This window comes from Hypanus sabinus, chromosome 31 (genome assembly GCF_030144855.1).
Source record: "Hypanus sabinus isolate sHypSab1 chromosome 31, sHypSab1.hap1, whole genome shotgun sequence".
Classification (NCBI taxonomy): Eukaryota; Metazoa; Chordata; class Chondrichthyes; order Myliobatiformes; family Dasyatidae; genus Hypanus; species Hypanus sabinus.
Window position 1 is genome coordinate 22567308 of NC_082736.1, and position 22403 is coordinate 22589710.

Sequence of the window (22403 nt, forward strand, 5' to 3'; positions counted from 1 at the left end):
CGATTCAACACCCTCCGACCATAAGTCACCTCTTTTTAATGATTTGATTTAATTTTTTACCAACAGGCCACGACGTCCCCTCTCTGCCTTCCTGCTTGTCCTTTCAATACAATGTGTGTCCTTGGACATTAAGCACCCAGCGAAAATCTTCTTTCAGCCACGATTACAACATCTCACCTGCCAACCTGCAACCACACTTCCTTCGTCTGCGTACTGCGCACTTTCCAATTCAACACCCTCGGCCCTGGATTCACCCTTTTCCATTCTCCTTTTTACCAGGGGTGATTGATAAGTTTGTGGCCTAAGGTAGAAGGAGTCAGTTTTAGAAAGCCTAGCACATTTATTTGTCAACATAGTCCCCTCCTACATGTACACACTCAGTCCAGCGGTCGTGGAGCATTCGGATCTCGGACCTCCAGAAAGTGTCCACAGCAGGGGTGATTGATAAGTTTGTGGCTTAAGGTAGGAGGTGATGAGTTGTACAGCTCTCGTTACACGCACGTGCAGTTCAACTCTTTGAGTGATTATGCAGAATGCTTGAAGTTAATAACATCGCCTTCTACCATAGGCCACGAACTTATGTGGAGATCCGTACGCTGCACAACTGCTGGACTAAGTGTGGAAGTGTAAGAGGGGACTATGCTGAAAAATAAAATTGACTCCTTCTACCATAGGCCACGAACTGATCAATCACCCATCTGTGGACACTTTCTGGAGGTCCGAGATCCGTACGCTCCACGACCGCTGGACTAAGTGTGGAAGTGTAAGAGGGGACTATGCTGAAAAATAAAATTGACTCCTCCTGTCTCAGGCCACGAACTGATCAATCACCCATCTGTGGACACTTTCTGGAGGTCCGAGATCCGTACGCTCCACGACCGCTGGACTGAGTGTGGAAGTGTAAGAGGGGACTATGCTGAAAAATAAAATTGACTCCTCCTGTCTCAGGCCACGAACTTATCAATCACCCCTCGTACGATGCAACTCATCCTGTTGACTGCAGTTTTGCCCCAACAACAGCCTCTCCTCCCTACACACTGCCTCCGTTTGTAAGCCAGCTGCCTCACTTTCAGCCCTGTTATCCGCCTCTCCCACTGAAAAACAGGGGGCCCAGGATGCCAGCTCGACCTTCGAGGAGGAGGTAGGTGCAGGAGGGGCAGTGAGGTGGGAGCACCTCGGGAAGGAAGGTGAAGGTGCCCACAGCGGGAGGGGCTGCAGAAGGGACGGCGAGGGAGCTCGGCACCGTGGCAGGGACGGTGAGGAGAGCTCCCTGCTCTCTGGGAGGGAGGGAGGGAGCTCGTCGCAGCGGCAGAGACAATGAGGGAGCAGGGGAGGTGAGGAAGAGGGGACACAGCACTGTGGGGGGGAGTGGTGAGGGACTCCTCACTGTACGAGGGATGAAGAGGGAGCTCCACACGGTCCAGATAAACTTATCTACTCCGACCTCTTGTTCATTTTTGCACAACAGCTGGAGACCCAGGCCCCAGATCTTATGAGGGAGCTCAATGTAAAGGAGCCCTTAGGAGGCAGCGATCATAATATGATTAAACTTGCACTACAATTTGAGAGGGAGAAGCGTAAATCCCATGTATCAGTATTGCAGTGGAATAAAGGGAGTTACAGAGGAGCTTGCTCCGTTGAATTGCAGGAGGATACCAGCAGACATGACTCCCAAGTAGAGATGGCTGAAGTTTCTGGGAAGAGTTCACAAGATACGTCCCACAAAAGATAAAGTTCTGAGATGGCAGGGGTAGGCACCTGCGGCTGACAAAGGAAGTTAAGGACTGCATAAAAGCCAAGGAAAGGGCAGACAAGGTAGCAAAAATGAGCGGGAAGTTGGACGATTGGGAGACTTTTAAACCCCAACAAAAGGCAACTCAAAAGCTATAAGGAGGGACAAGATGAAATATGAAGGCAAACTAGCCAATAATATAAAGCAGGAAACTAAAAGTTTTTTCAGTGATTTAAAGAGTAAAAGGGTTGATATTGGACCACTGGGAAGTGATGCTGGTGAGGTGGTAATTGGGGACAAGGAAATGGCAGATGAACTCAAGGGGCACTTTGCATCTGTCTGCACCGTGGAAGACACGAGCAGTGTGCCAGAGGTCTGTGAGTGTCGGGGAGCAGGAGTGAGTGCCATTGCTATTGCAAAGGAAAAAGTGAAAGGACTTGAGGTGGACAAGTTGGACGACATCCCAGAGCCCTGAGAGAGGTTGCTGAAGAGATGCATTGGCAATGATCTTTCAAGAATCACTCGTCTGCATGGTTTCTGTAAAGGGGAATCTCGCCGGACAAATCTGTGACGGTTCTTTGAGGAAGTGGCAAGAAGGGTGGACAAGGGAGAGGCAGTGGATGTCATTTACATGGATTTTCTAAAGGTATTTGATAAGATGCCACACGAGGCTGCTTAACAAGGTAAAATCCTGTGGCGTTACAGGAAAGGTACCGGCATGGAGAGAGGAATGGCTGACAGGCAGGAGGCAGAGAGTGGGAATGAAGGGGCTCTTTTCTGGTTGCCTGCCGGAGACGAGTGGTGTCCCTCAGGGGTCAGTATTGGGACCGCTAGTTTACACATTGTTTGTCAATGATTTGGATAATGGAATTGTTGGCTTTGTCGCAAAGTTTATGGATGACATGAAGACAGGTGGAGGGGTGGGTAGTGCTGAGGAAGCAATGTGATTGCAGCAGGATTTAGACAAATTGGAAGAATGGGCAAAATAGTGGCAGATGGAATACAGTGTTGGGAAATGTACGATGATGCATTTTGGTAAAAGGAACAATAGTGCGGACTGTTATCTGAATGGGGCAGAAAGTTGGGACGTAAGATCCTCGTGCAAGACTCCCAGAGGGTTAATTTACAGGTTGTGTCTGTGGTAAAGGAGGCAAATGCAATGTTGGCATTTATTTCAAGGGGAATAGAATATAAAAGCAAGCAGATAATGCTGAGCCTTTATAAGACGCTAGTCAGGCCACACTTCGAGTATTGTCAACAGTTCTGGGCCCCGTATTTCAGACAGGATGTGTTGTCATTGGAGAGGGTCCAGAGGGGGTTCACGAGGATGATTCCGGGAGTGAAGGGGTTAACATGTGAGGGGCGTTTGGCAGCTTTGGGCCTGAACTCACTGGAATTTAGAAGAATGCGGGGGGATCTCATTGAAACCCACCGAATGTTGAAAGGACTAGATAGGGTGGATGTGGAGAGGATGTTCCCTGTGGTGGGGGTATCCGGAACCAGAGGGCCCGGCCTGAAAGTTGAGGGGCGAGCCTTTAGAACAGAGATAAGGAGGAATTTTTTCAGCCAGAGAGCGGTGAATCTGTGGAATGCCCTGTCACAGACTGCGGTGGAGGGCAAGTCCGTGGGTGTATTTAAAGAGAAAAATTGATGGTTTCCTGATCGGTCGGGGCATCAGAGGATGGGGCGAGAAGGCAGGTGTACGGGGTCGAGTGGGATCTGGGATCAGCCATGTTGGAATGGTGGAGCAGATTAGATGGGCTGAATGGCCTCATTCTGCTCCCATGTCTAATGGTAATGTTTGTCTCCAACAACATCACACACTCCCGGGGTCAGACACAGAGTGAAGCTCCCTCCACACCGTCCCATCACACACTCCCGGGGTCAGACACAGAGTGAAGCTCCCTCCGCACCATCCCATCACACACTCCCGGGGTCAGACACAGAGTGAATCTCCCTCCACACCGTCCCATCACACACTCCCGGGGTCAGACACAGAGTTAATCTCCCTCCACACCGTCCCATCACACACTCCCGGGGTCAGACACAGAGTGAATCTCCCTCCACACCGTCCCATCACACACTCCCGGGGTCAGACACAGAGTGAATCTCCCTCCACACCGTCCCATCACACACTCCCGGGGTCAGACACAGAGTGAATCTCCCTCCACACCGTCCCATCACACACTCCCGGGGTCAGACACAGAGTGAATCTCCCTCCACACCGTCCCATCACACACTCCCGGGGTCAGACACAGAGTGAAGCTCCCTCCACACCGTCCCATCACACACTCCCGGGGTCAGACACAGAGTGAAGCTCCCTCCACACCGTCCCATCACACACTCCCGGGGTCAGACACAGAGTGAAGCTCCCTCCACACCGTCCCATCACACACTCCCGGGGTCAGACACAGACTGAAGCTCCCTCCACACCGTCCCATCACACACTCCCGGGGTCAGACACAGACTGAAGCTCCCTCCACACCGTCCCATCACACACTCCCGGGGTCAGACACAGAGTGAAGCTCCCTCCACAGCGTCCCATCACACACTCCCGGGGTCAGACACAGAGTGAAGCTCCCTCCACACCGTCCCATCACACACTCCCAGGGTCAGACAGAGTGAAGCTCCCTCCACAACGTCCCATCACACACTCTCGGGGTCAGACACAGAGTGAATCTCCCTCCACACCGTCCCATCACACACTCCCGGGGTCAGACACAGAGTGAATCTCCCTCCACACCGTCCCATCACACACTCCCGGGGTCAGACACAGAGTGAATCTCCCTCCACACCGTCCCATCACACACTCCCGGGGTCAGACACAGAGTGAATCTCCCTCCACACCGTCCCATCACACACTCCCGGGGTCAGACACAGAGTGAAGCTCCCTCCACACCGTCCCATCACACACTCCCGGGGTCAGACACAGAGTGAAGCTCCCTCCACACCGTCCCATCACACACTCCCGGGGTCAGACACAGAGTGAAGCTCCCTCCACACCGTCCCATCACACACTCCCGGGGTCAGACACAGACTGAAGCTCCCTCCACACCGTCCCATCACACACTCCCGGGGTCAGACACAGAGTGAAGCTCCCTCCACAGCGTCCCATCACACACTCCCGGGGTCAGACACAGAGTGAAGCTCCCTCCACACCGTCCCATCACACACTCCCAGGGTCAGACAGAGTGAAGCTCCCTCCACAACGTCCCATCACACACTCTCGGGGTCAGACACAGAGTGAATCTCCCTCCACACCGTCCCATCACACACTCCCGGGGTCAGACACAGAGTGAATCTCCCTCCACACCGTCCCATCACACACTCCCAGGGTCAGACAGAGTGAAGCTCCCTCCACAACGTCCCATCACACACTCTCGGGGTCAGACACAGAGTGAATCTCCCTCCACACCGTCCCATCACACACTCCCGGGGTCAGACACAGAGTGAATCTCCCTCCACACCGTCCCATCACACACTCCCAGGGTCAGACAGAGTGAAGCTCCCTCCACAACGTCCCATCACACACTCTCGGGGTCAGACACAGAGTGAATCTCCCTCCACACCGTCCCATGACACACTCCCGGGGTCAGACACAGAGTGATTCTCCCTCCACACCGTCCCATCACACACTCCCAGGGTCAGACAGAGTGAAGCTCCCTCCACAACGTCCCATCACACACTCCCAGGGTCAGACACAGAGTGAATCTCCCTCCACACCGTCCCATCACACACTCCCGGGGTCAGACACAGAGTGAATCTCCCTCCACACCGTCCCATCACACACTCCCGGGATCAGACAGTGAAGCTCCCTCCACACCGTCCCATCACACACTCCCGGGTTCAGACACAGAGTGATGCTCCCTCCGCACCATCCCATCACACACTCCCGGGGTCAGACACAGAGTGAATCTCCCTCCACACCGTCCCATCACACACTCCCGGGTTCAGACACAGAGTGAATCTCCCTCCGCACCATCCCATCACACACTCCCGGGGTCAGACACAGAGTGAATCTCCCTCCACACCGTCCCATCACACACTCCCGGGTTCAGACACAGAGTGAAGCTCCCTCCGCACCATCCCATCACACACTCCCGGGGTCAGACACAGTGAACCTCCCTCCACACCGTCCGATCACACACTCCCGGGTTCAGACACAGAGTGAATCTCCCTCCACACCGTCCCATCACACACTCCCGGGGTCAGACACAGAGTGAATCTCCCTCCACACCGTCCCATCACACACTCCCGGGGTCAGACACAGAGTGAAGCTCCCTCCAGACCGTCCCATCACACACTCCTGGGGTCAGACACAGAGTGAATCTCCCTCCACACCGTCCCAACACACACTCCCGGGGTCAGACACAGAGTGAATCTCCCTCCACACCGTCCCATCACACACTCCCGGGGTCAGACACAGAGTGAAGCTCCCTCCACACTGTCCCATCACACACTCCCGGGGTCAGATACAGGGTGAAGCTCCCTCCACACCGTCCCATCACACACTCCCGGGGTCAGACACAGAGTGAAGCTCCCTCCGCACCATCCCATCACACACTCCCGGGGTCAGACACAGAGTGAATCTCCCTCCACACCGTCCCATCACACACTCCCGGGGTCAGACACAGAGTGAAGCACCCTCCACACCGTCCCATCACACACTCCCAGGGTCAGACACAGAGTGAAACTCCCTCCACACCGTCCCATCACACACTCCCAGGGTCAGACACAGAGTGAAACTCCCTCCACACCGTCCCATCACACACTCCCGGGGTCAGACACAGAGTGAATCTCCCTCCACACCGTCCCATCACACACTCCCGGGGTCAGACACAGAGTGAATCTCCCTCCGCACCGTCCCATCACACACTCCCGGGGTCAGACACAGAGTGAAGCTCCCTCCACACCGTCCCATCACACACTCCCGGGTTCAGACACAGAGTGAAGCTCCCTCCACACCGTCCCATCACTCACTCCTGGGGTCAGACACAGAGTGAATCTCCCTCCGCACCGTCCCATCACACACACCCGGGGTCAGACACAGAGTGAATCTCCCTCCACACCGTCCCATCACACACTCCCGGAGTCAGACACAGAGTGAATCTCTCTCCACACCGTCCCATCACACACTCCCGGGTTCAGACACAGGGTGAATCTCCCTCCACACCGTCCCATCACCCACTCCCGGGGTCAGACACAGAGTGAATCTCCCTCCACACCGTCCCATCACCCACTCCCGGGGTCAGTCTGCCCACTCACCAGGATGACCCCCAGGCTCCAGAGGTCACAGGACTCGTCGTAGCCATCCTGTTTGAGTAGTTCGGGTGCTGCGTACTCGAGGGTGAAGCAGGGGGTCTGCAGGGGCTGACTGTCGGGTTGTCGGACACGAGCGAAACCGAAGTCGATGATTTTGATGGGGGCGTTGTCTGTCTCGTCGGCAAAGAGCAGGTTCTGTGGTGGAGGGTGCAGAGTGTGAGGACCCTTCCCCAACTCCTCATCCCTTAAGAAAACGTTTGCCCCCCCCACCTCCAGCTATAATCCCGCCTCAGAATCTTGGTGCCCCGCTTGGCAAGGGTCAGGGTTCAAAGGCTAAGGGTCAGGGAGCAGAGGTGAGAGGTCGACGAGCAGTTTGAAGTAAAGGTCAAAGGTTAAATGCTGCGGGAGAGCGGGGAAGGGTATCAAAGGTCAAAGAGTTGGCACTGGGAGTGGGAGCACGGGTCAATGAGCCGCGGTTGGGAGTTAGGGTCAGAGGTCAGGAGCAGAAGATAGCGGTCAGGCAACCAAAGTCAGGAGCAGGGGTTCATAGGTTAGAGATGGTGAAGTTGGGGTCCGAGGTGGGGGGTCGGAGGTCGCCGGTGAGAGGCCTACCTCGGGCTTCAGGTCGCGGTGCACCACGCCAGCATCGTGCATGTGACTGAGAGCTGACACCAGGCTCCTCATGGTCCGGCTGGCCTCCAGCTCGCTGAAGTGCTTCCGGTGGCGGATCCGCTCCAGCAGCTCGCCCCCCCGCAGCAACTCCATCACCAGGAACGCGTGGAACTGAGGGCAGAGGTCAGGGGTCAGAGACGGCACCACCCAACCCCGAGTCAGCCCGCTGACCGCTGGCCCGGCCCCCTCCCCGTGCACAGGGGAACTCCCCCCCCCCCCCCCAGCGCCCTCCACCCTCAAGGTCACATTTGCCACCCCAAATTCTTGCCGACTGAGAGCCCATCACTCACTCCCCACCTCCAGGGTCAAGGGTCACCTAAAGGCAATCATGTTTTCACCCCTTGGGGTGAGAGGTCATCGGGACCCCCCTCTCTCCTCCAGTAGGCCCAGCGGGCACCAACCTGGTCCTGGAAGACCTCAGCGAGCTTGACGATGTTGGGGTGACCCTCGCACAGCTTCAGGGCGCCGATCTCCTGCTGAATGTGTCCCTCCATCCTGCCACACAGACCGGAAGCGGCGGGGTCAGAGGTCGGAGTGGGGTTAGGGCAGAGGGCGGTCAGCCAGGGACGGGGGTCAGTTGGAAACGGGCGGAGGCGGGCCGGAGGAAAGGGGAATAGCTGAGCGTCGCAGGAGAGACCCTATCCCACCCTCCCGGCCGGCCAGCCCTCACCTCCTGCTGACGATCTTGACGGCAAACTCCTGCCCGCTCAGCTTGCTGCGACACTTGCGGCAGATGGAGAAGCTGCCGGTCCCCAGCGGCTCCGTCCGCATGTCCAGCTCGTAGTGCTGGAAGAAGGGAGAGTCCTGCCAGAGAATTAGAGACACTGTCACCGGGCTGGGGGGCAACGGCACCCCCCTCAACCCCCAGTCCCACTCCCCAAACCCCCCGGGGTCTCCGCCGAGGAGATTCCTGTTCCCGAACTCAAATGGCAGCCGTGCTGACAACACTGGACGACGAATTCTTCCGCAAGTGTCGCTCCCTCCGAAATCATTCTCGCGTACGATAGACCGCTTGAAGGTGAGCACGAATCTAACTTCAGACTTCTTGTATCGCGTAGGAACTTAGAGAAACAAGAAATTAACTTCTATTGAATATGATGTTTAATTGCGTATCAGTGCTGATGCTTTGCACAGTCCAACTCAGCTGAGGATGTTCTGTTGGTGATTTCCCGTGTCTGAGGCTTCTGGTTTAAATGTCCGACAATAATCAGTCAGCACTGATGGATTCCAGTTGCCCGATACCGTTTCTCCGTGACTGCAATGTTCCGGGGAAACCTTTCACCGTGCTCGTCACTGACAGCGCCAGGATTTGCAGGGAAGTGGGAATGCAGGAAGTGAATCTTTAGTGACAAGTTGCACTTCATGGTTTTGAATGCTCGAAGCACCTCGTCAACCAGCTGCACCTAGTTTGGCTCTCTGTAGTTGCCAAGAAAATTTTCAACAACATTCTCTGATGCCTTCCCTGTGATTTTCTCCTGTCCCGCTAGAAGACCTTCGAATTGCCTGTCATTAATGACCTGTTTGTGGATCAACAAAACTGCCTTCCTGAAATCTTTGCATCAGTAACTCTGAGAAACATCCGTCTCCAATATCGAATTCCCTCACGGAAATTTATAGCCTTTCTAAAAGCTGTCCTGCCCTGCCTAAGTGTGCCTCGACAAGATAGAAAACTTCTCAGCTCACGTCGTGTGGGCAGCATTTTAATTGACTCGAACTACCTTTTGAAATCGCAAATATAGCCGACTTCAAAAGGTGGCGTGTGATTGGGAAATCTCATGGTGACTTTCAACGGCTCAAAATCCGTACGATCACCCAGAGGTTTTCAGGAAGGAAAATCTTCGTTGTGCGGGAAACAGGCCATTCGGCCCATCTGACCGATGCCAGCCAAGCCCATCTGCCTGCCAGGATGTCTTGTAACATTATTAATGTGACTGCCTGAGCCACTTCCACAGACGCCCCCCACCCCTAACTTCCTGGGTTCCTGTTAAATCCCTCCCCTGGGGGAGGGGTGTGAGGGAGAAGAGGGCCGAGTGACTGGCTAACGACTCGGACTAAAAAAACAGACAAAAAGCTGAAAAAAAACGACAAGAGAGATTGCGGGGTGAATGGGGGGGGAGGTGCTGGGAGGGGTTAGTGCAGGGCGGGGGGGGTTGGAACGCACCCTGTTCATGGGAGGGGTGGGGACAGAAGGCAGGGGAGTGGTCAGTGAGGGTGGGGGAGGGGGAGGGGAGCTGTTAGTGGGGGGGTGGGGACAGGAGGGGAGTGGTCAGTCGGGGTGGGAACGGAGGGTCAGGGGAGTGGTCAGTGGGGGGGGGTGAGGACGGAGGGGGAGGGGAGTGGTCAGTGTTGGAACAGACGGGAGGGGAGAGGAGTGGTCAGTGGGGGGTAGGAATGGGAGGGGAGGGAGGGGAGGGGAGGGACAGGAGGGGAGAGGAGTGGTCAGTGGGGGGTGAGGGCGGAGGGGGAGGGGAAGTGGTCAGTGGGGGGTAGGAATGGGAGGGGAGAGGAGTGGTCAGTGGGGGGTGAGGACGGAGGGGGAGGGAAGTGGTCAGTGGGGGGTAGGAATGGGAGGGGAGGGGAGGGGAGGGACAGGAGGGGAGAGGAGTGGTCAGTGGGAGGTGAGGACGGAGGGGGAAGGGAAGTGGTCAGTGGGGGGGTAGGAATGGGAGGGGAGAGGAGTGGTCAGTGGGGGGTGAGGACGGAGGGGGAGGGAAGTGGTCAGTGGGGGGTAGGAATGGGAGGGGAGGGGAGGGGAGGGACAGGAGGGGAGAGGAGTGGTCAGTGGGAGGTGAGGACGGAGGGTCAGGGGAGTGTCAGTGTTGGAACAGACGGGAGGGAGAGAGAGTGGTCAGTGGGGGGTGGGGACGGAGGGAGAGGGGGAGAGGTCAGTGGGGGTGGGGAAGGGATGAGGGGGGGAGTGATTAGGGATGGGGGGGTCAGTACGCACCTTGCTCATGGGAGGGGGTGGGGGAAGGGATGGGGAGAGGTTAGGGGTGGGGGGAAGGGATGGGGAGGGGTTAGGGGTGGGGAAGGGATGGGGGAGGGGTCAGGGACGGGGGGGGTCAGTACGCACCTTGCTCATGGGAGGGGTGGGGGACGGGATGGGGAGGGGTTAGGGGTGGGGAAGGGATGTGGGGAGTGGTCAGGGACGGGGGGGGGTCAGTACGCACCTTGCTCATGGGAGGGGTGGGGAAGGGATGGGGGAGGGGTTAGGAGGTGGGGAAGGGATGGGGGGAGGGGTTAGGGGGTGGGGATGGGGGGAGTGGTCAGGGACGGGGTGTCAGTACGCACCTTGCTCATGGGAGGGGTGGGGAAGGGATGGGGGAGGGGTTAGGAGTGGGGAAGGGATGGGGGAGGGGTTAGGGGTGGGGATGGGGGGGGAGTGGTCAGGGACGGGGTGTCAGTACGCACCTTGCTCATGAGAGGGGTGGGGAAGGGATGGGGGAGGGGTTAGGGGTGGGGATGGTGGGTGGGGTCAGGGACGGGGGGGGGGGTCAGTACGCACCTTGCTCATGGGAGGGTTGAGGAAGGGATGGGGGAGGGGTTAGGGGTGGGGTGGGATGGGGGGAGTGGTCAGGGACGGGGTGTCAGTACGCACCTTGCTCATGGGAGGGGTGGGGGAAGGGATGGGGGGAGGGGGTTAGGGGTGGGGCAGGGATGGGGGAGGGGTTAGGGGTGGGGATGGGGGGAGTGGTCAGGGACGGGGTGTCAGTACGCACCTTGCTCATGGGAGGGGTGGGGAAGGGATGGGGGAGGGGTTAGGGGTGGGGAAGGGATGGGGGAGGGGGTTAGGGGTGGGGCAGGGATGGGGGAGGGGTTAGGGGTGGGGATGGGGGGAGTGGTCAGGGACGGGGTGTCAGTACGCACCTTGCTCATGGGGAGGGGTGGGGAAGGGATGGGGGAGGGGTTAGGGGTGGGGATGGGGGGAGTGGTCAGGGACGGGGTGTCAGTATGCACCTTGCTCATGGGAGGGGTGGGGAAGGGATGGGGGAGGGGTTAGGGGGTGGGGGAAGGGATGGGGGAGGGGTTAGGGGTTGGGGATGGGGGGGAGTGGTCAGGGACGGGGTTGTCAGTAACGCAACCTTGCTCATGGGGAGGGGTGGGGGAAGGGATGGGGGAGTGGTTAGGGGTGGGGATGGGGGAGTGGTCAGGGACGGGGTGGGGTCAGTACGCACCTTGCTCATGAGAGGGGTGGGGAAGGGATGGTGGGAGGGGTTAGGGGTGGGGATGGGGTGGGGTCAAGGGACGGGGTGGGGTCAGTACGCACCTTGCTCATTGGGAGGGGTGGGGAAGGGATGGGGGAGGGGTTAGGGGGTGAGGAAGGGATGGGGGAGGGGTTAGGGGTGAGGAAGGGATGGGGGAGGGGTTAGGGGTGGGGATGGGGGAGTGGTCAGGGACGGGGTGGTCAGTACGCACCTTGCTCATGGGAGGGGTGGGGAAGGGATGGGGGAGGGGTTAGGGGTGGGGAAGGGATGGGGGAGGGGTTAGGGGTGGGGGATGGGGGGGAGTGGTCAGGGACGGGGTGTCAGTACGCACCAAGGGATGGGGGAGGGGTTAGGGGTGGGGATGGGGGGAGTGGTCAGGGACGGGGTGTCAGTACGCACCTTGCTCATGGGAGGGGTGGGGAAGGGATGGGGGAGGGGTTAGGGGTGGGGAAGGGATGGGGAGGGGTTAGGGGTGGGGAAGGGATGGGGGAGGGGTTAGGGGTGGGGAAGGGATGGGGGAGGGGTTAGGGGTGGGGATGGGGGGAGTGGTCAGGGACGGGGTGTCAGTACGCACCTTGCTCATGAGAGGGGTGGGGAAGGGATGGGGGAGGGGTTAGGGGTGGGGATGGGGGGAGTGGTCAGGGACGGGGTGGGGTCAGTACGCACCTTGCTCATGAGAGGGGTGGGGAAGGGATGGGGGAGGGGTTAGGGGTGGGGATGGGGAGGGGTCAGGGACGGGGGGGTGTCAGTACGCACCTTGCTCATGGGAGGGGTGGGGAAGGGATGGGGGAGGGGTTAGGGGTGAGGAAGGGATGGGGGAGGGGTTAGGGGTGGGGAAGGGATGGGGGAGGGGTTAGGGGTGGGGATGGGGGTGGGGTCAGGGACGGGGGGGTGTCAGTACGCACCTTGCTCATGGGAGGGGTGGGGACGGGATGGGGAGGGGTTAGGGGTGGGGAAGGGATGGGGAGGGGTCAGGGACGGGGGGTCAGTACGCACCTTGCTCATGGGAGGGGTGGGGAAGGGATGGGGGAGGGGTTAGGGGTGAGGAAGGGATGGGGGAGGGGTTAGGGGTGGGGATGGGGGGAGTGGTCAGGGACGGGGTGTCAGTACGCACCTTGCTCATGGGAGGGGTGGGGAAGGGATGGGGGAAGGGTTAGGGGTGGGGATGGGGGGAGTGGTCAGGGACGGGGTGTCAGTACGCACCTTGCTCATGGGAGGGGTGGGGAAGGGATGGGGGAGGGGTTAGGGGTGAGGAAGGGATGGGGGAGGGGTTAGGGGTGGGGATGGGATGGGGGAGGGGTTAGGGGTGGGGAAGGGATGGGGGAGGGGTTAGGGGTGGGGAAGGGATGGGGGAGGGGTTAGGGGTGGGGAAGGGATGGGGAGGGGTTAGGGGTGGGGATGGGGGAGTGGTCAGGGACGGGGTGTCAGTACGCACCTTGCTCATGGGAGGGGTGGGGAAGGGATGGGGGAGGGGTTAGGGGTGAGGAAGGGATGGGGGAGGGGTTAGGGGTGGGGAAGGGATGGGGGAGGGGTTAGGGGTGAGGAAGGGATGGGGGAGGGGTTAGGGGTGAGGAAGGGATGGGGAGGGGTTAGGGGTGGGGATGGCGGGAGTGGTCAGGGACGGGGTGTCAGTACGCACCTTGCTCATGGGAGGGGTGGGGAAGGGATGGGGGAGGGGTTAGGGGTGAGGAAGGGATGGGGGAGGGGTTAGGGGTGGGGAAGGGATGGGGGAGGGGTTAGGGGTGAGGAAGGGATGGGGGAGGGGTTAGGGGTGGGGAAGGGATGGGGGAGGGGTTAGGGGTGAGGAAGGGATGGGGGAGGGGTTAGGGGTGGGGAAGGGATGGGGAGGGGTTAGGGGTGGGGATGGGGTGGGGTCAGGGACGGGGTGTCAGTACGCACCTTGCTCATGGGAGGGGTGGGGAAGGGATGGGGGAGGGGTTAGGGGTGGGGAAGGGATGGGGGAGGGGTTAGGGGTGGGGATGGGGGGAGTGGTCAGGGACGGGGTGTCAGTACGCACCTTGCTCATGGGAGGGGTGGGGAAGGGATGGGGGAGGGGTTAGGGGTGGGGAAGGGATGGGGGAGGGGTTAGGGGTGGGGAAGGGATGGGGGAGGGGTTAGGGGTGAGGAAGGGATGGGGGAGGGGTTAGGGGTGGGGAAGGGATGGGGAGGGGTTAGGGGTGGGGATGGGGTGGGGTCAGGGACGGGGTGTCAGTACGCACCTTGCTCATGGGAGGGGTGGGGAAGGGATGGGGGAGGGGTTAGGGGTGGGGAAGGGATGGGGGAGGGGTTAGGGGTGGGGATGGGGGGAGTGGTCAGGGACGGGGTGTCAGTACGCACCTTGCTCATGGGAGGGGTGGGGAAGGGATGGGGGAGGGGTTAGGGGTGGGGAAGGGATGGGGGAGGGGTTAGGGGTGGGGATGGGGGGAGTGGTCAGGGACGGGGTGTCAGTACGCACCTTGCTCATGGGAGGGGTGGGGAAGGGATGGGGGAGGGGTTAGGGGTGGGGAAGGGATGGGGGAGGGGTTAGGGGTGGGGAAGGGATGGGGGAGGGGTTAGGGGTGGGGATGGGGGGAGTGGTCAGGGACGGGGTGTCAGTACGCACCTTGCTCATGGGAGGGGTGGGGAAGGGATGGGGGAGGGGTTAGGGGTGGGGATGGGGGGAGTGGTCAGGGACGGGGTGTCAGTACGCACCTTGCTCATGGGAGGGGTGGGGAAGGGATGGGGGAGGGGTTAGGGGTGGGGAAGGGATGGGGGAGGGTTAGGGGTGGGGATGGGGGGAGTGGTCAGGGACGGGGTGTCAGTACGCACCTTGCTCATGGGAGGGGTGGGGAAGGGATGGGGGAGGGGTTAGGGGTGGGGAAGGGATGGGGGAGGGGTTAGGGGTGGGGAAGGGATGGGGGAGGGGTTAGGAGTGGGGAAGGGATGGGGGAGGGGTTAGGGGTGGGGATGGGGGGAGTGGTCAGGGACGGGGTGTCAGTACGCACCTTGCTCATGGGAGGGGTGGGGAAGGGATGGGGGAGGGGTTAGGGGTGGGGAAGGGATGGGGGAGGGGTGAGGGGTGGGGAAGGGATGGGGGAGGGGTTAGGTGTGGGGAAGGGATGGGGGGAGGGGTCAGGGACGGGGTGTCAGTACGCACCTTGCTCATGGGAGGGGTGGGGAAGGGATGGGGGAGGGGTGAGGGGTGGGGAAGGGATGGGGGAGGGGTTAGGGGTGGGGAAGGGATGGGGGGAGGGGTCAGGGACGGGGTGTCAGTACGCACCTTGCTCATGGGAGGGGTGGGGAAGGGATGGGGGAGGGGTTAGGGGTGGGGAAGGGATGGGGGAGGGGTTAGGGGTGGGGATGGGGGGAGTGGTCAGGGACGGGGTGTCAGTACGCACCTTGCTCATGGGAGGGGTGGGGAAGGGATGGGGGAGGGGTTAGGGGTGGGGAAGGGATGGGGGAGGGGTTAGGGGTGGGGAAGGGATGGGGGAGGGGTTAGGGGTGGGGATGGGGGGAGTGGTCAGGGACGGGGTGTCAGTACGCACCTTGCTCATGGGAGGGGTGGGGAAGGGATGGGGGAGGGGTTAGGGGTGGGGATGGGGGGAGGGGTCAGGGACGGGGGGTCAGTACGCACCTTGCTCATGGGAGGGGTGGGGAAGGGATGGGGGAGGGGTTAGGGGTGGGGAAGGGATGGGGGAGGGGTTAGGGGTGGGGAAGGGATGGGGGAGGGGTTAGGGGTGGGGAAGGGATGGGGGAGGGGTTAGGGACGGGGTGTCAGTACGCACCTTGCTCATGGGAGGGGTGGGGAAGGGATGGGGGAGGGGTTAGGGGTGGGGAAGGGATGGGGGAGGGGTTAGGGGTGGGGATGGGGGGAGTGGTCAGGGACGGGGTGTCAGTACGCACCTTGCTCATGGCGCTTCGTGCGACGGCCATGTGGTCTGGACACTCGGCACTCAGCTGCATCTCCAGGGGCTCCGACATCACGGCGTTGCGGTCGAACAGGACCGAGGGGGCGATGAACGAATAACCCTGGGAGGGGGAAGGTGAGAGCGGAGTGAGAACCTCCCCCGAAACGGCTGCCCCCCCTCCCCCGCCCCCCCCCCCCCCCGGCGCTCGGACCGACCTGGAAGATGCGGTCGCCGCTGTGCGGCACGCTGGCCGGTGAGTAGGTGGGGTCCATCTCCGTGAACTCCTCGGCGAAGTTGCCCACATCCATCTCGCTGCGGATGACTGGCTTGAAGGGCGCCGGGATCTTCTTGGCCAGCAGGTCGTCCCAGCTGAGGCCCTGGAAGAGAGAGTTCGCTCAGCCGCCTGCCTTACATCCCCCGGAGACAGGAGCGTGTGTCGCGTGGCTGGGATCTGATCTCCTCAGCCCCGGCAAACCGAACTGCAGCCGGACTTGGTCAGATTCGCAGAATGGGCACAGGGCTGGGAAATGTACGATGATGCATTTCGGTAAAGGAACAATAGTGCGGACTGTTATCTAAATAGAGAGTTCAAACACCAGAGGTGCAGAGGGAATCGAATATAAAAACAAGGAGATGATGCTGAGACTTTATAAGACGCTAGTCAGGCCGCACTTGGAGTATTGACAACAGTCTTGGGCCCCGTATCTCAGAAAGGATGTGTTGTCATTGGAGAGAGTCCAGAGGGGGTTCACAAGGATGATTCCAGGAGTGAAGGGGTTAACATTGAGGAGCGTTTGGCAGCTTTGGGCCTGAACTCACTGGAATTTAGAAGAATGCGGGGAATCTCATTGAAACCCACCGAATGTTGACAGGACTGGATAGGGTGGATGTGGAGAGGATGTTCCCTGTGGTGGGGGTATCCGGAACCAGAGGGCACAGCCTCAGAATTGACCCTTTAGAACAGAGATAAGGAGGAATGTTTTTATCCAGAGATCGGTGAATCTGTGAGATGCCCTGTCACTGACTGCGCTGGGGGCCAAGTCCGTGGGTGTATTTAAGGTGGGAGTTGCTGGTTTCCTGGCCGGTCGAGGCATGGCGAGAAGGCGGGCGTACGGGGTTGAGGGGATCAGGGGGCTGAATTCTGCAGCCACGTCTTATGATCTTACCTACAGAGAGGAATAAATAGTCGAGGTCTCAGGCTGAAATCTTTCCTCAGGACTGGAGAGAAAGGGACGAAAGAGTATATGCCAGCAGGTGACAGGTGAGGGGGTAGGTGGATGCGAGGGGAGGGGCATTTGTTGTCCCTTGCCCTCTCTGCTGTGGAGTTCGGGAGGCTGGCAGGGGAGCATTTGATTGAAACCACCCGGATGCTCAAAGACCCTGACAGTATTAACGTGGAGAGGGTGCTTCCCACAGCGGGGGTGCCTCGGACCAGAAGGTCAGAACAGAAAAACAGAGACGAGGAGGAATCTCTTCAGCCAGCAGCTGGTGAATCTGTGCCACAGCTGGAAGTGGGGGCCGAGTCACTGGGTGCGTTTAAAGTGCAAGGGGGTCAAATGTTACGGGGAGAATGGGGTTGAGAGGGACAATAAATCAACCGTGATGGAACGGCGGGTCGGACTCGATGGGCTGAGTGGCCTAATTCTGCTCCTATATCTTATGTGGATTTGCTGTTGTTGTGTCGTTCTGCCAAGCATTGTGGGTAGGCCACGATGGTTCTGGATGGTCAATTGTTGGCTGCCCCTCCCCCCATCACATTGCGACAGGCCTCGAGGTAAATAATCTGACTCGGAATTTCTTTGACAACCGGCACTCGGGAAGAGCCGGCTCGAAGCTGTCGCCTCAAGAGCCGGCTTCAGGCTCCCCCGTCGGCCTCCACCTAGCGACCAACCATCAACAGCACCGAAGTCAAACAAATTCAGAGCCAATCCTGGTTTACAGATGGTCCGGGCCCTCCCCGTCCTCAGCGGCCCCTCCCGCCGACCGGCTCTCCCCCAGCGGCCCTCCCGCACGGGAATGGCTCCCTCATCACCGCCCCACCCACACCGATCCCTTGGCGCCCTCCCCCCTTTCCTACGGTCCGCTCTCGGGCGCTAGCGACCTCATTGCAATCGGCACGAGCCGAGACCGGGTCCGCGACCTCCCGAGCTCTCTCTGTACCAGATCCGCAGCTGCCTGGCCGACCCAGGCCTCCGATTCCCCCCCCCCCCGGTCCCTGCCCGCGGCCCCCTGCGTCCAGAGGGAGAGGGAGAGGGGGTCCTACCCTGAAGAAGGGGTGTCGTTTGATCTCCAGGGTGCCCTTGGGACCCGAGCCCAGCCTCTTCTTTGGGTCCTTGATGAGCAGCTTCTGGATCAGGTCTCGGCAGACCGAGCTAACCTCTGGGGGCAGCGGCGGATCGGCCTGGAGGATCCGTCTGCGGAGAGAACACGGGTCGTAGAAACATAGAAACCCTGCACCCTTCCAGCCTGCACCGCCATTCTGAGATCATGGCTGATCATTCTACTATCAATACCCGGTTCCTGCCTTGTCCCCATATCCCTTGATTCCCCTATCCATAAGATACCTATCTAGCTCCTTCTTGAAAGCATCCAGAGAATTGGCCTCCACTACCTTCCGGGGCAGTGCATTCCACACCCCCACAACTCTCTGGGAGAAGAAGTTTTTCCTTAACTCTGTCCTAAATGACCTACCCCTTATTCTCAAACCATGCCCTCTGGGTCAGACACAGAGTGAATCTCCCTCCGCACCGTCCCATCACACACTCCCGGGGTCAGACACAGAGTGAATCTCCCTCCGCACCGTCCCATCACACACTCCCGGGGTCAGACACAGAGTGAATCTCCCTCCGCACCGTACCATCACACACTCCCGGGGTCAGACACAGAGTGAAGCTCCCACCACACCGTCTCATCACACACTCCCGGGGTCAGACACAGAGTGAATCTCCCTCCGCACCGTCCCATCACACACTCCCGGGGTCAGACACAGAGTGAAGCTCCCTCCGCACTGTCCCATCACACACTCCCGGGGTCAGACACAGGGTGAATCTCCCTCCGCACCGTCCCATCACACACTCCCGGGGTCAGACAACAGAGTGAATCTCCCTCCATACCGTCCCATCACACACTCCCGGGGTCAGACACAGAGTGAAGCTCCCTCCACACCGTCCCATCACACACTCCCGGGGTCAGACACAGAGTGAATCTCCCTCCGCACCGTCCCATCACACACTCCCGAGGTCAGACACAGAGTGAATCTCCCTCCACACCGTCCCATCACACACTCCCGGGGTCAGACACAGAGTGAGGCTCCCTCCACACCGTCCCATCACACACTCCGGGGTCAGACACAGAGTGAATCTCCCTCCGCACCGTCCCATCACACACTCCCGGGGTCAGACACAGAGTGAATCTCCCTCCACACCGTCCCATCACACACTCCCGGGGTCAGACACAGAGTGAAGCTCCCTCCACACCGTCCCATCACACACTCCCGGGGTCAGACACAGAGTGAATCTCCCTCCGCACCGTCCCATCACACACTCCCGGGGTCAGACACAGGGTGAATCTCCCTCCACACCGTCCCATCACACACTCCCGGGGTCAGACACAGAGTGAATCTCCCTCCACACCGTTCCATCACACACTCCCGGGGTCAGACACAGAGTGAAGCTCCCTCCACACTGCTGGTAAGTGACTATAATTTCTGTAGTTGCTGCTGAAGTGGGGCTGTGGACCCTCCTCTGGATGAACTCTGAGCAATGCAGACTCCCCTCCTGGTCTCACACCGTCCTGACCCTGCCTTGTATCGCTGTCCCTCTCCGTCAGTCAGTCCAAACCGCAGGATCTGCCTCCCCAGAGGAGTGCTCTGGGCCCTGCTGGGCTGTGGGGTGTCAGGGTGCCTGCTCCCCCCCCCCCCCCCACCAAGGGGCAGTTAGAATCACGCAGGCTTCACCGGCGACCCTGACGGTCGCCGATCCTTGTGTGGGGCCCGCTGACCGGCTGATCCTCCAAAGGCTTCGGGCACCCACCTGGACACCTCTCCCTGACTGTTCTTCTCCCCCTCGAGGGTGAACGGTGACGCTCCGGTCAGCAGCTCGAACATCAGGATCCCCAGGCTCCACCAATCGACTGACTGCGGGCACAGGGGCAGAGGTCACGCTGAGGCAGGGCACAGGGGCAGAGGTCACGCTGAGGCAGGGCAAAGGGGCAGAGGTCACGCTGAGGCAGGGCAAAGGGGCAGAGGTCACGCTGAGGCAGGGCAAAGGGGCAGAGGTCACACTGAGGCAGGGCAAAGGGGCAGAGGTCACGCTGAGGCAGGGCAAAGGGGCAGAGGTCATGCTGAGGCAGGGCAAAGGGGCAGAGGTCACGCTGAGGCAGGGCAAAGGGGCAGAGGTCACGCTGAGGCAGGGCAAAGGGGCAGAGGTCACGCTGAGGCAGGGCAAAGGGGCAGAGGTCACGCTGAGGCAGGGCAAAGGGGCAGAGGTCACGCTGAGACAGGGCCAGGGAGGGCACAGGGGGAGAGAGGTCACGCTGAGGCAGGGCAAAGGGGCAGAGGTCACGCTGAGGCAGGGCACAGGGGGAGAGGTCACGCTGAGGCAGGGCAAAGGGGGAGAGGTCACGCTGAGGCAGGGCACAGGGGCAGAGGTCACGCTGAGGCAGGGCAAAGGGGCAGAGGTCACGCTGAGGCAGGGCAAAGGGGCAGAGGTCACGCTGAGGCAGGGCAAAGGGCCAGGGAGAGGGCAAAGGGGCAGAGGTCACGCTGAGGCAGGGCAAAGGGGCAGAGGTCATGCTGAGGCAGGGCAAAGGGGCAGAGGTCACGCTGAGACAGGGCAAAGGGCCAGGGAGAGGGCAAAGGGGCAGAGGTCACGCTGAGGCAGGGCAAAGGGGCAGAGGTCATGCTGAGGCAGGGCAAAGGGGCAGAGGTCACGCTGAGACAGGGCAAAGGGCCAGGGAGAGGGCAAAGGGGCAGAGGTCATGCTGAGACAGGGCAAAGGGCCAGGGAGAGGGCAAAGGGGGCAGAGGTCATGCTGAGACAGGGCAAAGGGCCAGGGAGAGGGCAAAGGGGCAGAGGTCACGCTGAGACAGGGCAAAGGGCCAGGGAGAGGGCAAAGGGGCAGAGGTCACGCTGAGGCAGGGCAAAGGGGCAGAGGTCATGCTGAGGCAGGGCCAGGGAGAGGGCAAAGGGGCAGAGGTCATGCTGAGGCAGGGCAAAGGGGCAGAGGTCACGCTGAGGCAGGGCAAAGGGGCAGAGGTCACGCTGAGGCAGGGCCAGGGAGAGGGCAAAGGGGCAGAGGTCACACTGAGACAGGGCGAGGGAGAGGGCAAAGGGGCAGAGGTCACACTGAGACAGGGCGAGGGAGAGGGCAAAGGGGCAGAGGTCACACTGAGAAAGAGAGTGAGAGACAGAGACAGGCAGAGAAATTGAGGAAGGCTTGGGGAGGGATCTAGAGGGGTAGGTGCAGAACAAGGGAAGAAGAAAGAGGAGGGGTGAAGGAGGGGTGAAAGAGGGAAAGGTGCAGAGATAGAAAAGGGGAGGGGAAGGGGGATGGGCTGAGGGTTGGAGGGGAGAAGTGGCAGAGAGGAAATCGTGAAGGGAAGGGGCAGAGGGAGCGGAACGGAGGGAGTAAAAAGAGAGAGGAATGGAGAGGCAAAGGAATTGCAGGGTTGGCAAGGGGAAGGTGGCAAAGAAAGGGAATAGAGAGGGGAGGGGCAGGGGTGGAGGAGAGGGAGAGGGAGATAGAAGGGGAAGAAAAGGGGTGCGGGACAGAGAGGGAAAAGGAAAGAGTGAGGGGAAACTGGAGGGGAGAGTGGGAGAAGGGAAGGGAGAGGGGGAGAAGGGAAGGGACGAGGGGGAGAAGGGAAGGGAGAGGGGGAGAAGGGAAGGGAGAGGGGAGAAGGGAAGGGAGAGGGGAGAAGGGAAGGGAGAGGGGGAGAAGGGAAGGGAGAGGGGGAGAAGGGAAGGGAGTGGGGAGAAGGGAAGGGAGAGGGGGAGAAGGGAAGGGAGAAGGGAAGGGAGAGGGGAGAAGGGAAGGGAGAAGGGAAGGGAGAGGGGAGAAGGGAAGGGAGAGGGGGAGAAGGGAAGGGAGAAGGGAAGGGAGAGGGGGAGAAGGGAAGGGAGAAGGGAAGGGAGAGGGGAGAAGGGAAGGGAGAGGGGGAGAAGGGAAGGGAGAGGGGGAGAAGGGAAGGGAGGGAGGGAGGGGAGAGAGGGAGAAGGGTAAGGAACGAGAGGAGGGGAGAAGGGAGGTGTGCTGGGGCAGAGATGACGTAAGGGAGGGGAGAAGCAAACAGCCGGTAATGTTGGAGGGGGAAGAGGGAACCGGAGAGAGCTGCAGGATAGGACGCGGGACGCGCGGAGGGGTTCCGGTACCGGGCGCTGACTCACCATCCCATGGCCGGACCTGCTTCCCCGGATGATCTCCGGTGCCATGTACTCGATGGTCCCACAGAACGAGAAGGTGCGTTCCGCCTGCCGGGCGAGACTGTCCGTCAGCTCTCCCCTCCGGAGGGAAAATACCCCCTCACCTGCCCTCCCGGCCCAAATCACCTTCCCCGACCCCTCCTACCGGGCGAGACCGTCCGTCAGCTCTCCCCTCCGGAGGGAAAATACCCCCTCACCTGCCCCCCCGGCCCAAATCACCTTCC

At 60.1% G+C, this 22403-nt stretch overlaps 1 protein-coding gene across 1 annotated transcript in view; it reads right to left on the reverse strand.

Annotated features, from left to right (window-relative positions):
- Positions 1-22247, reverse strand: part of LOC132383956 (ribosomal protein S6 kinase alpha-5-like) — a 77386-nt gene extending 55139 nt beyond the window's left edge. Inside the window, exons 1-9 of the mRNA XM_059955158.1 lie at positions 22144-22247; positions 19790-19893; positions 18022-18172; positions 15974-16135; positions 15754-15879; positions 8337-8470; positions 8068-8161; positions 7607-7777; positions 6998-7189 (exon numbers count right to left, since the gene is read on the reverse strand). Of these exons, the coding sequence (XP_059811141.1) occupies positions 6998-7189; positions 7607-7777; positions 8068-8161; positions 8337-8470; positions 15754-15879; positions 15974-16135; positions 18022-18172; positions 19790-19893; positions 22144-22188 (1179 nt within the window). The 5' untranslated portion in view covers positions 22189-22247. The remainder of the gene's footprint in view (positions 1-6997; positions 7190-7606; positions 7778-8067; positions 8162-8336; positions 8471-15753; positions 15880-15973; positions 16136-18021; positions 18173-19789; positions 19894-22143) is intronic.
- Positions 22248-22403: the final 156 nt, after the last annotated feature.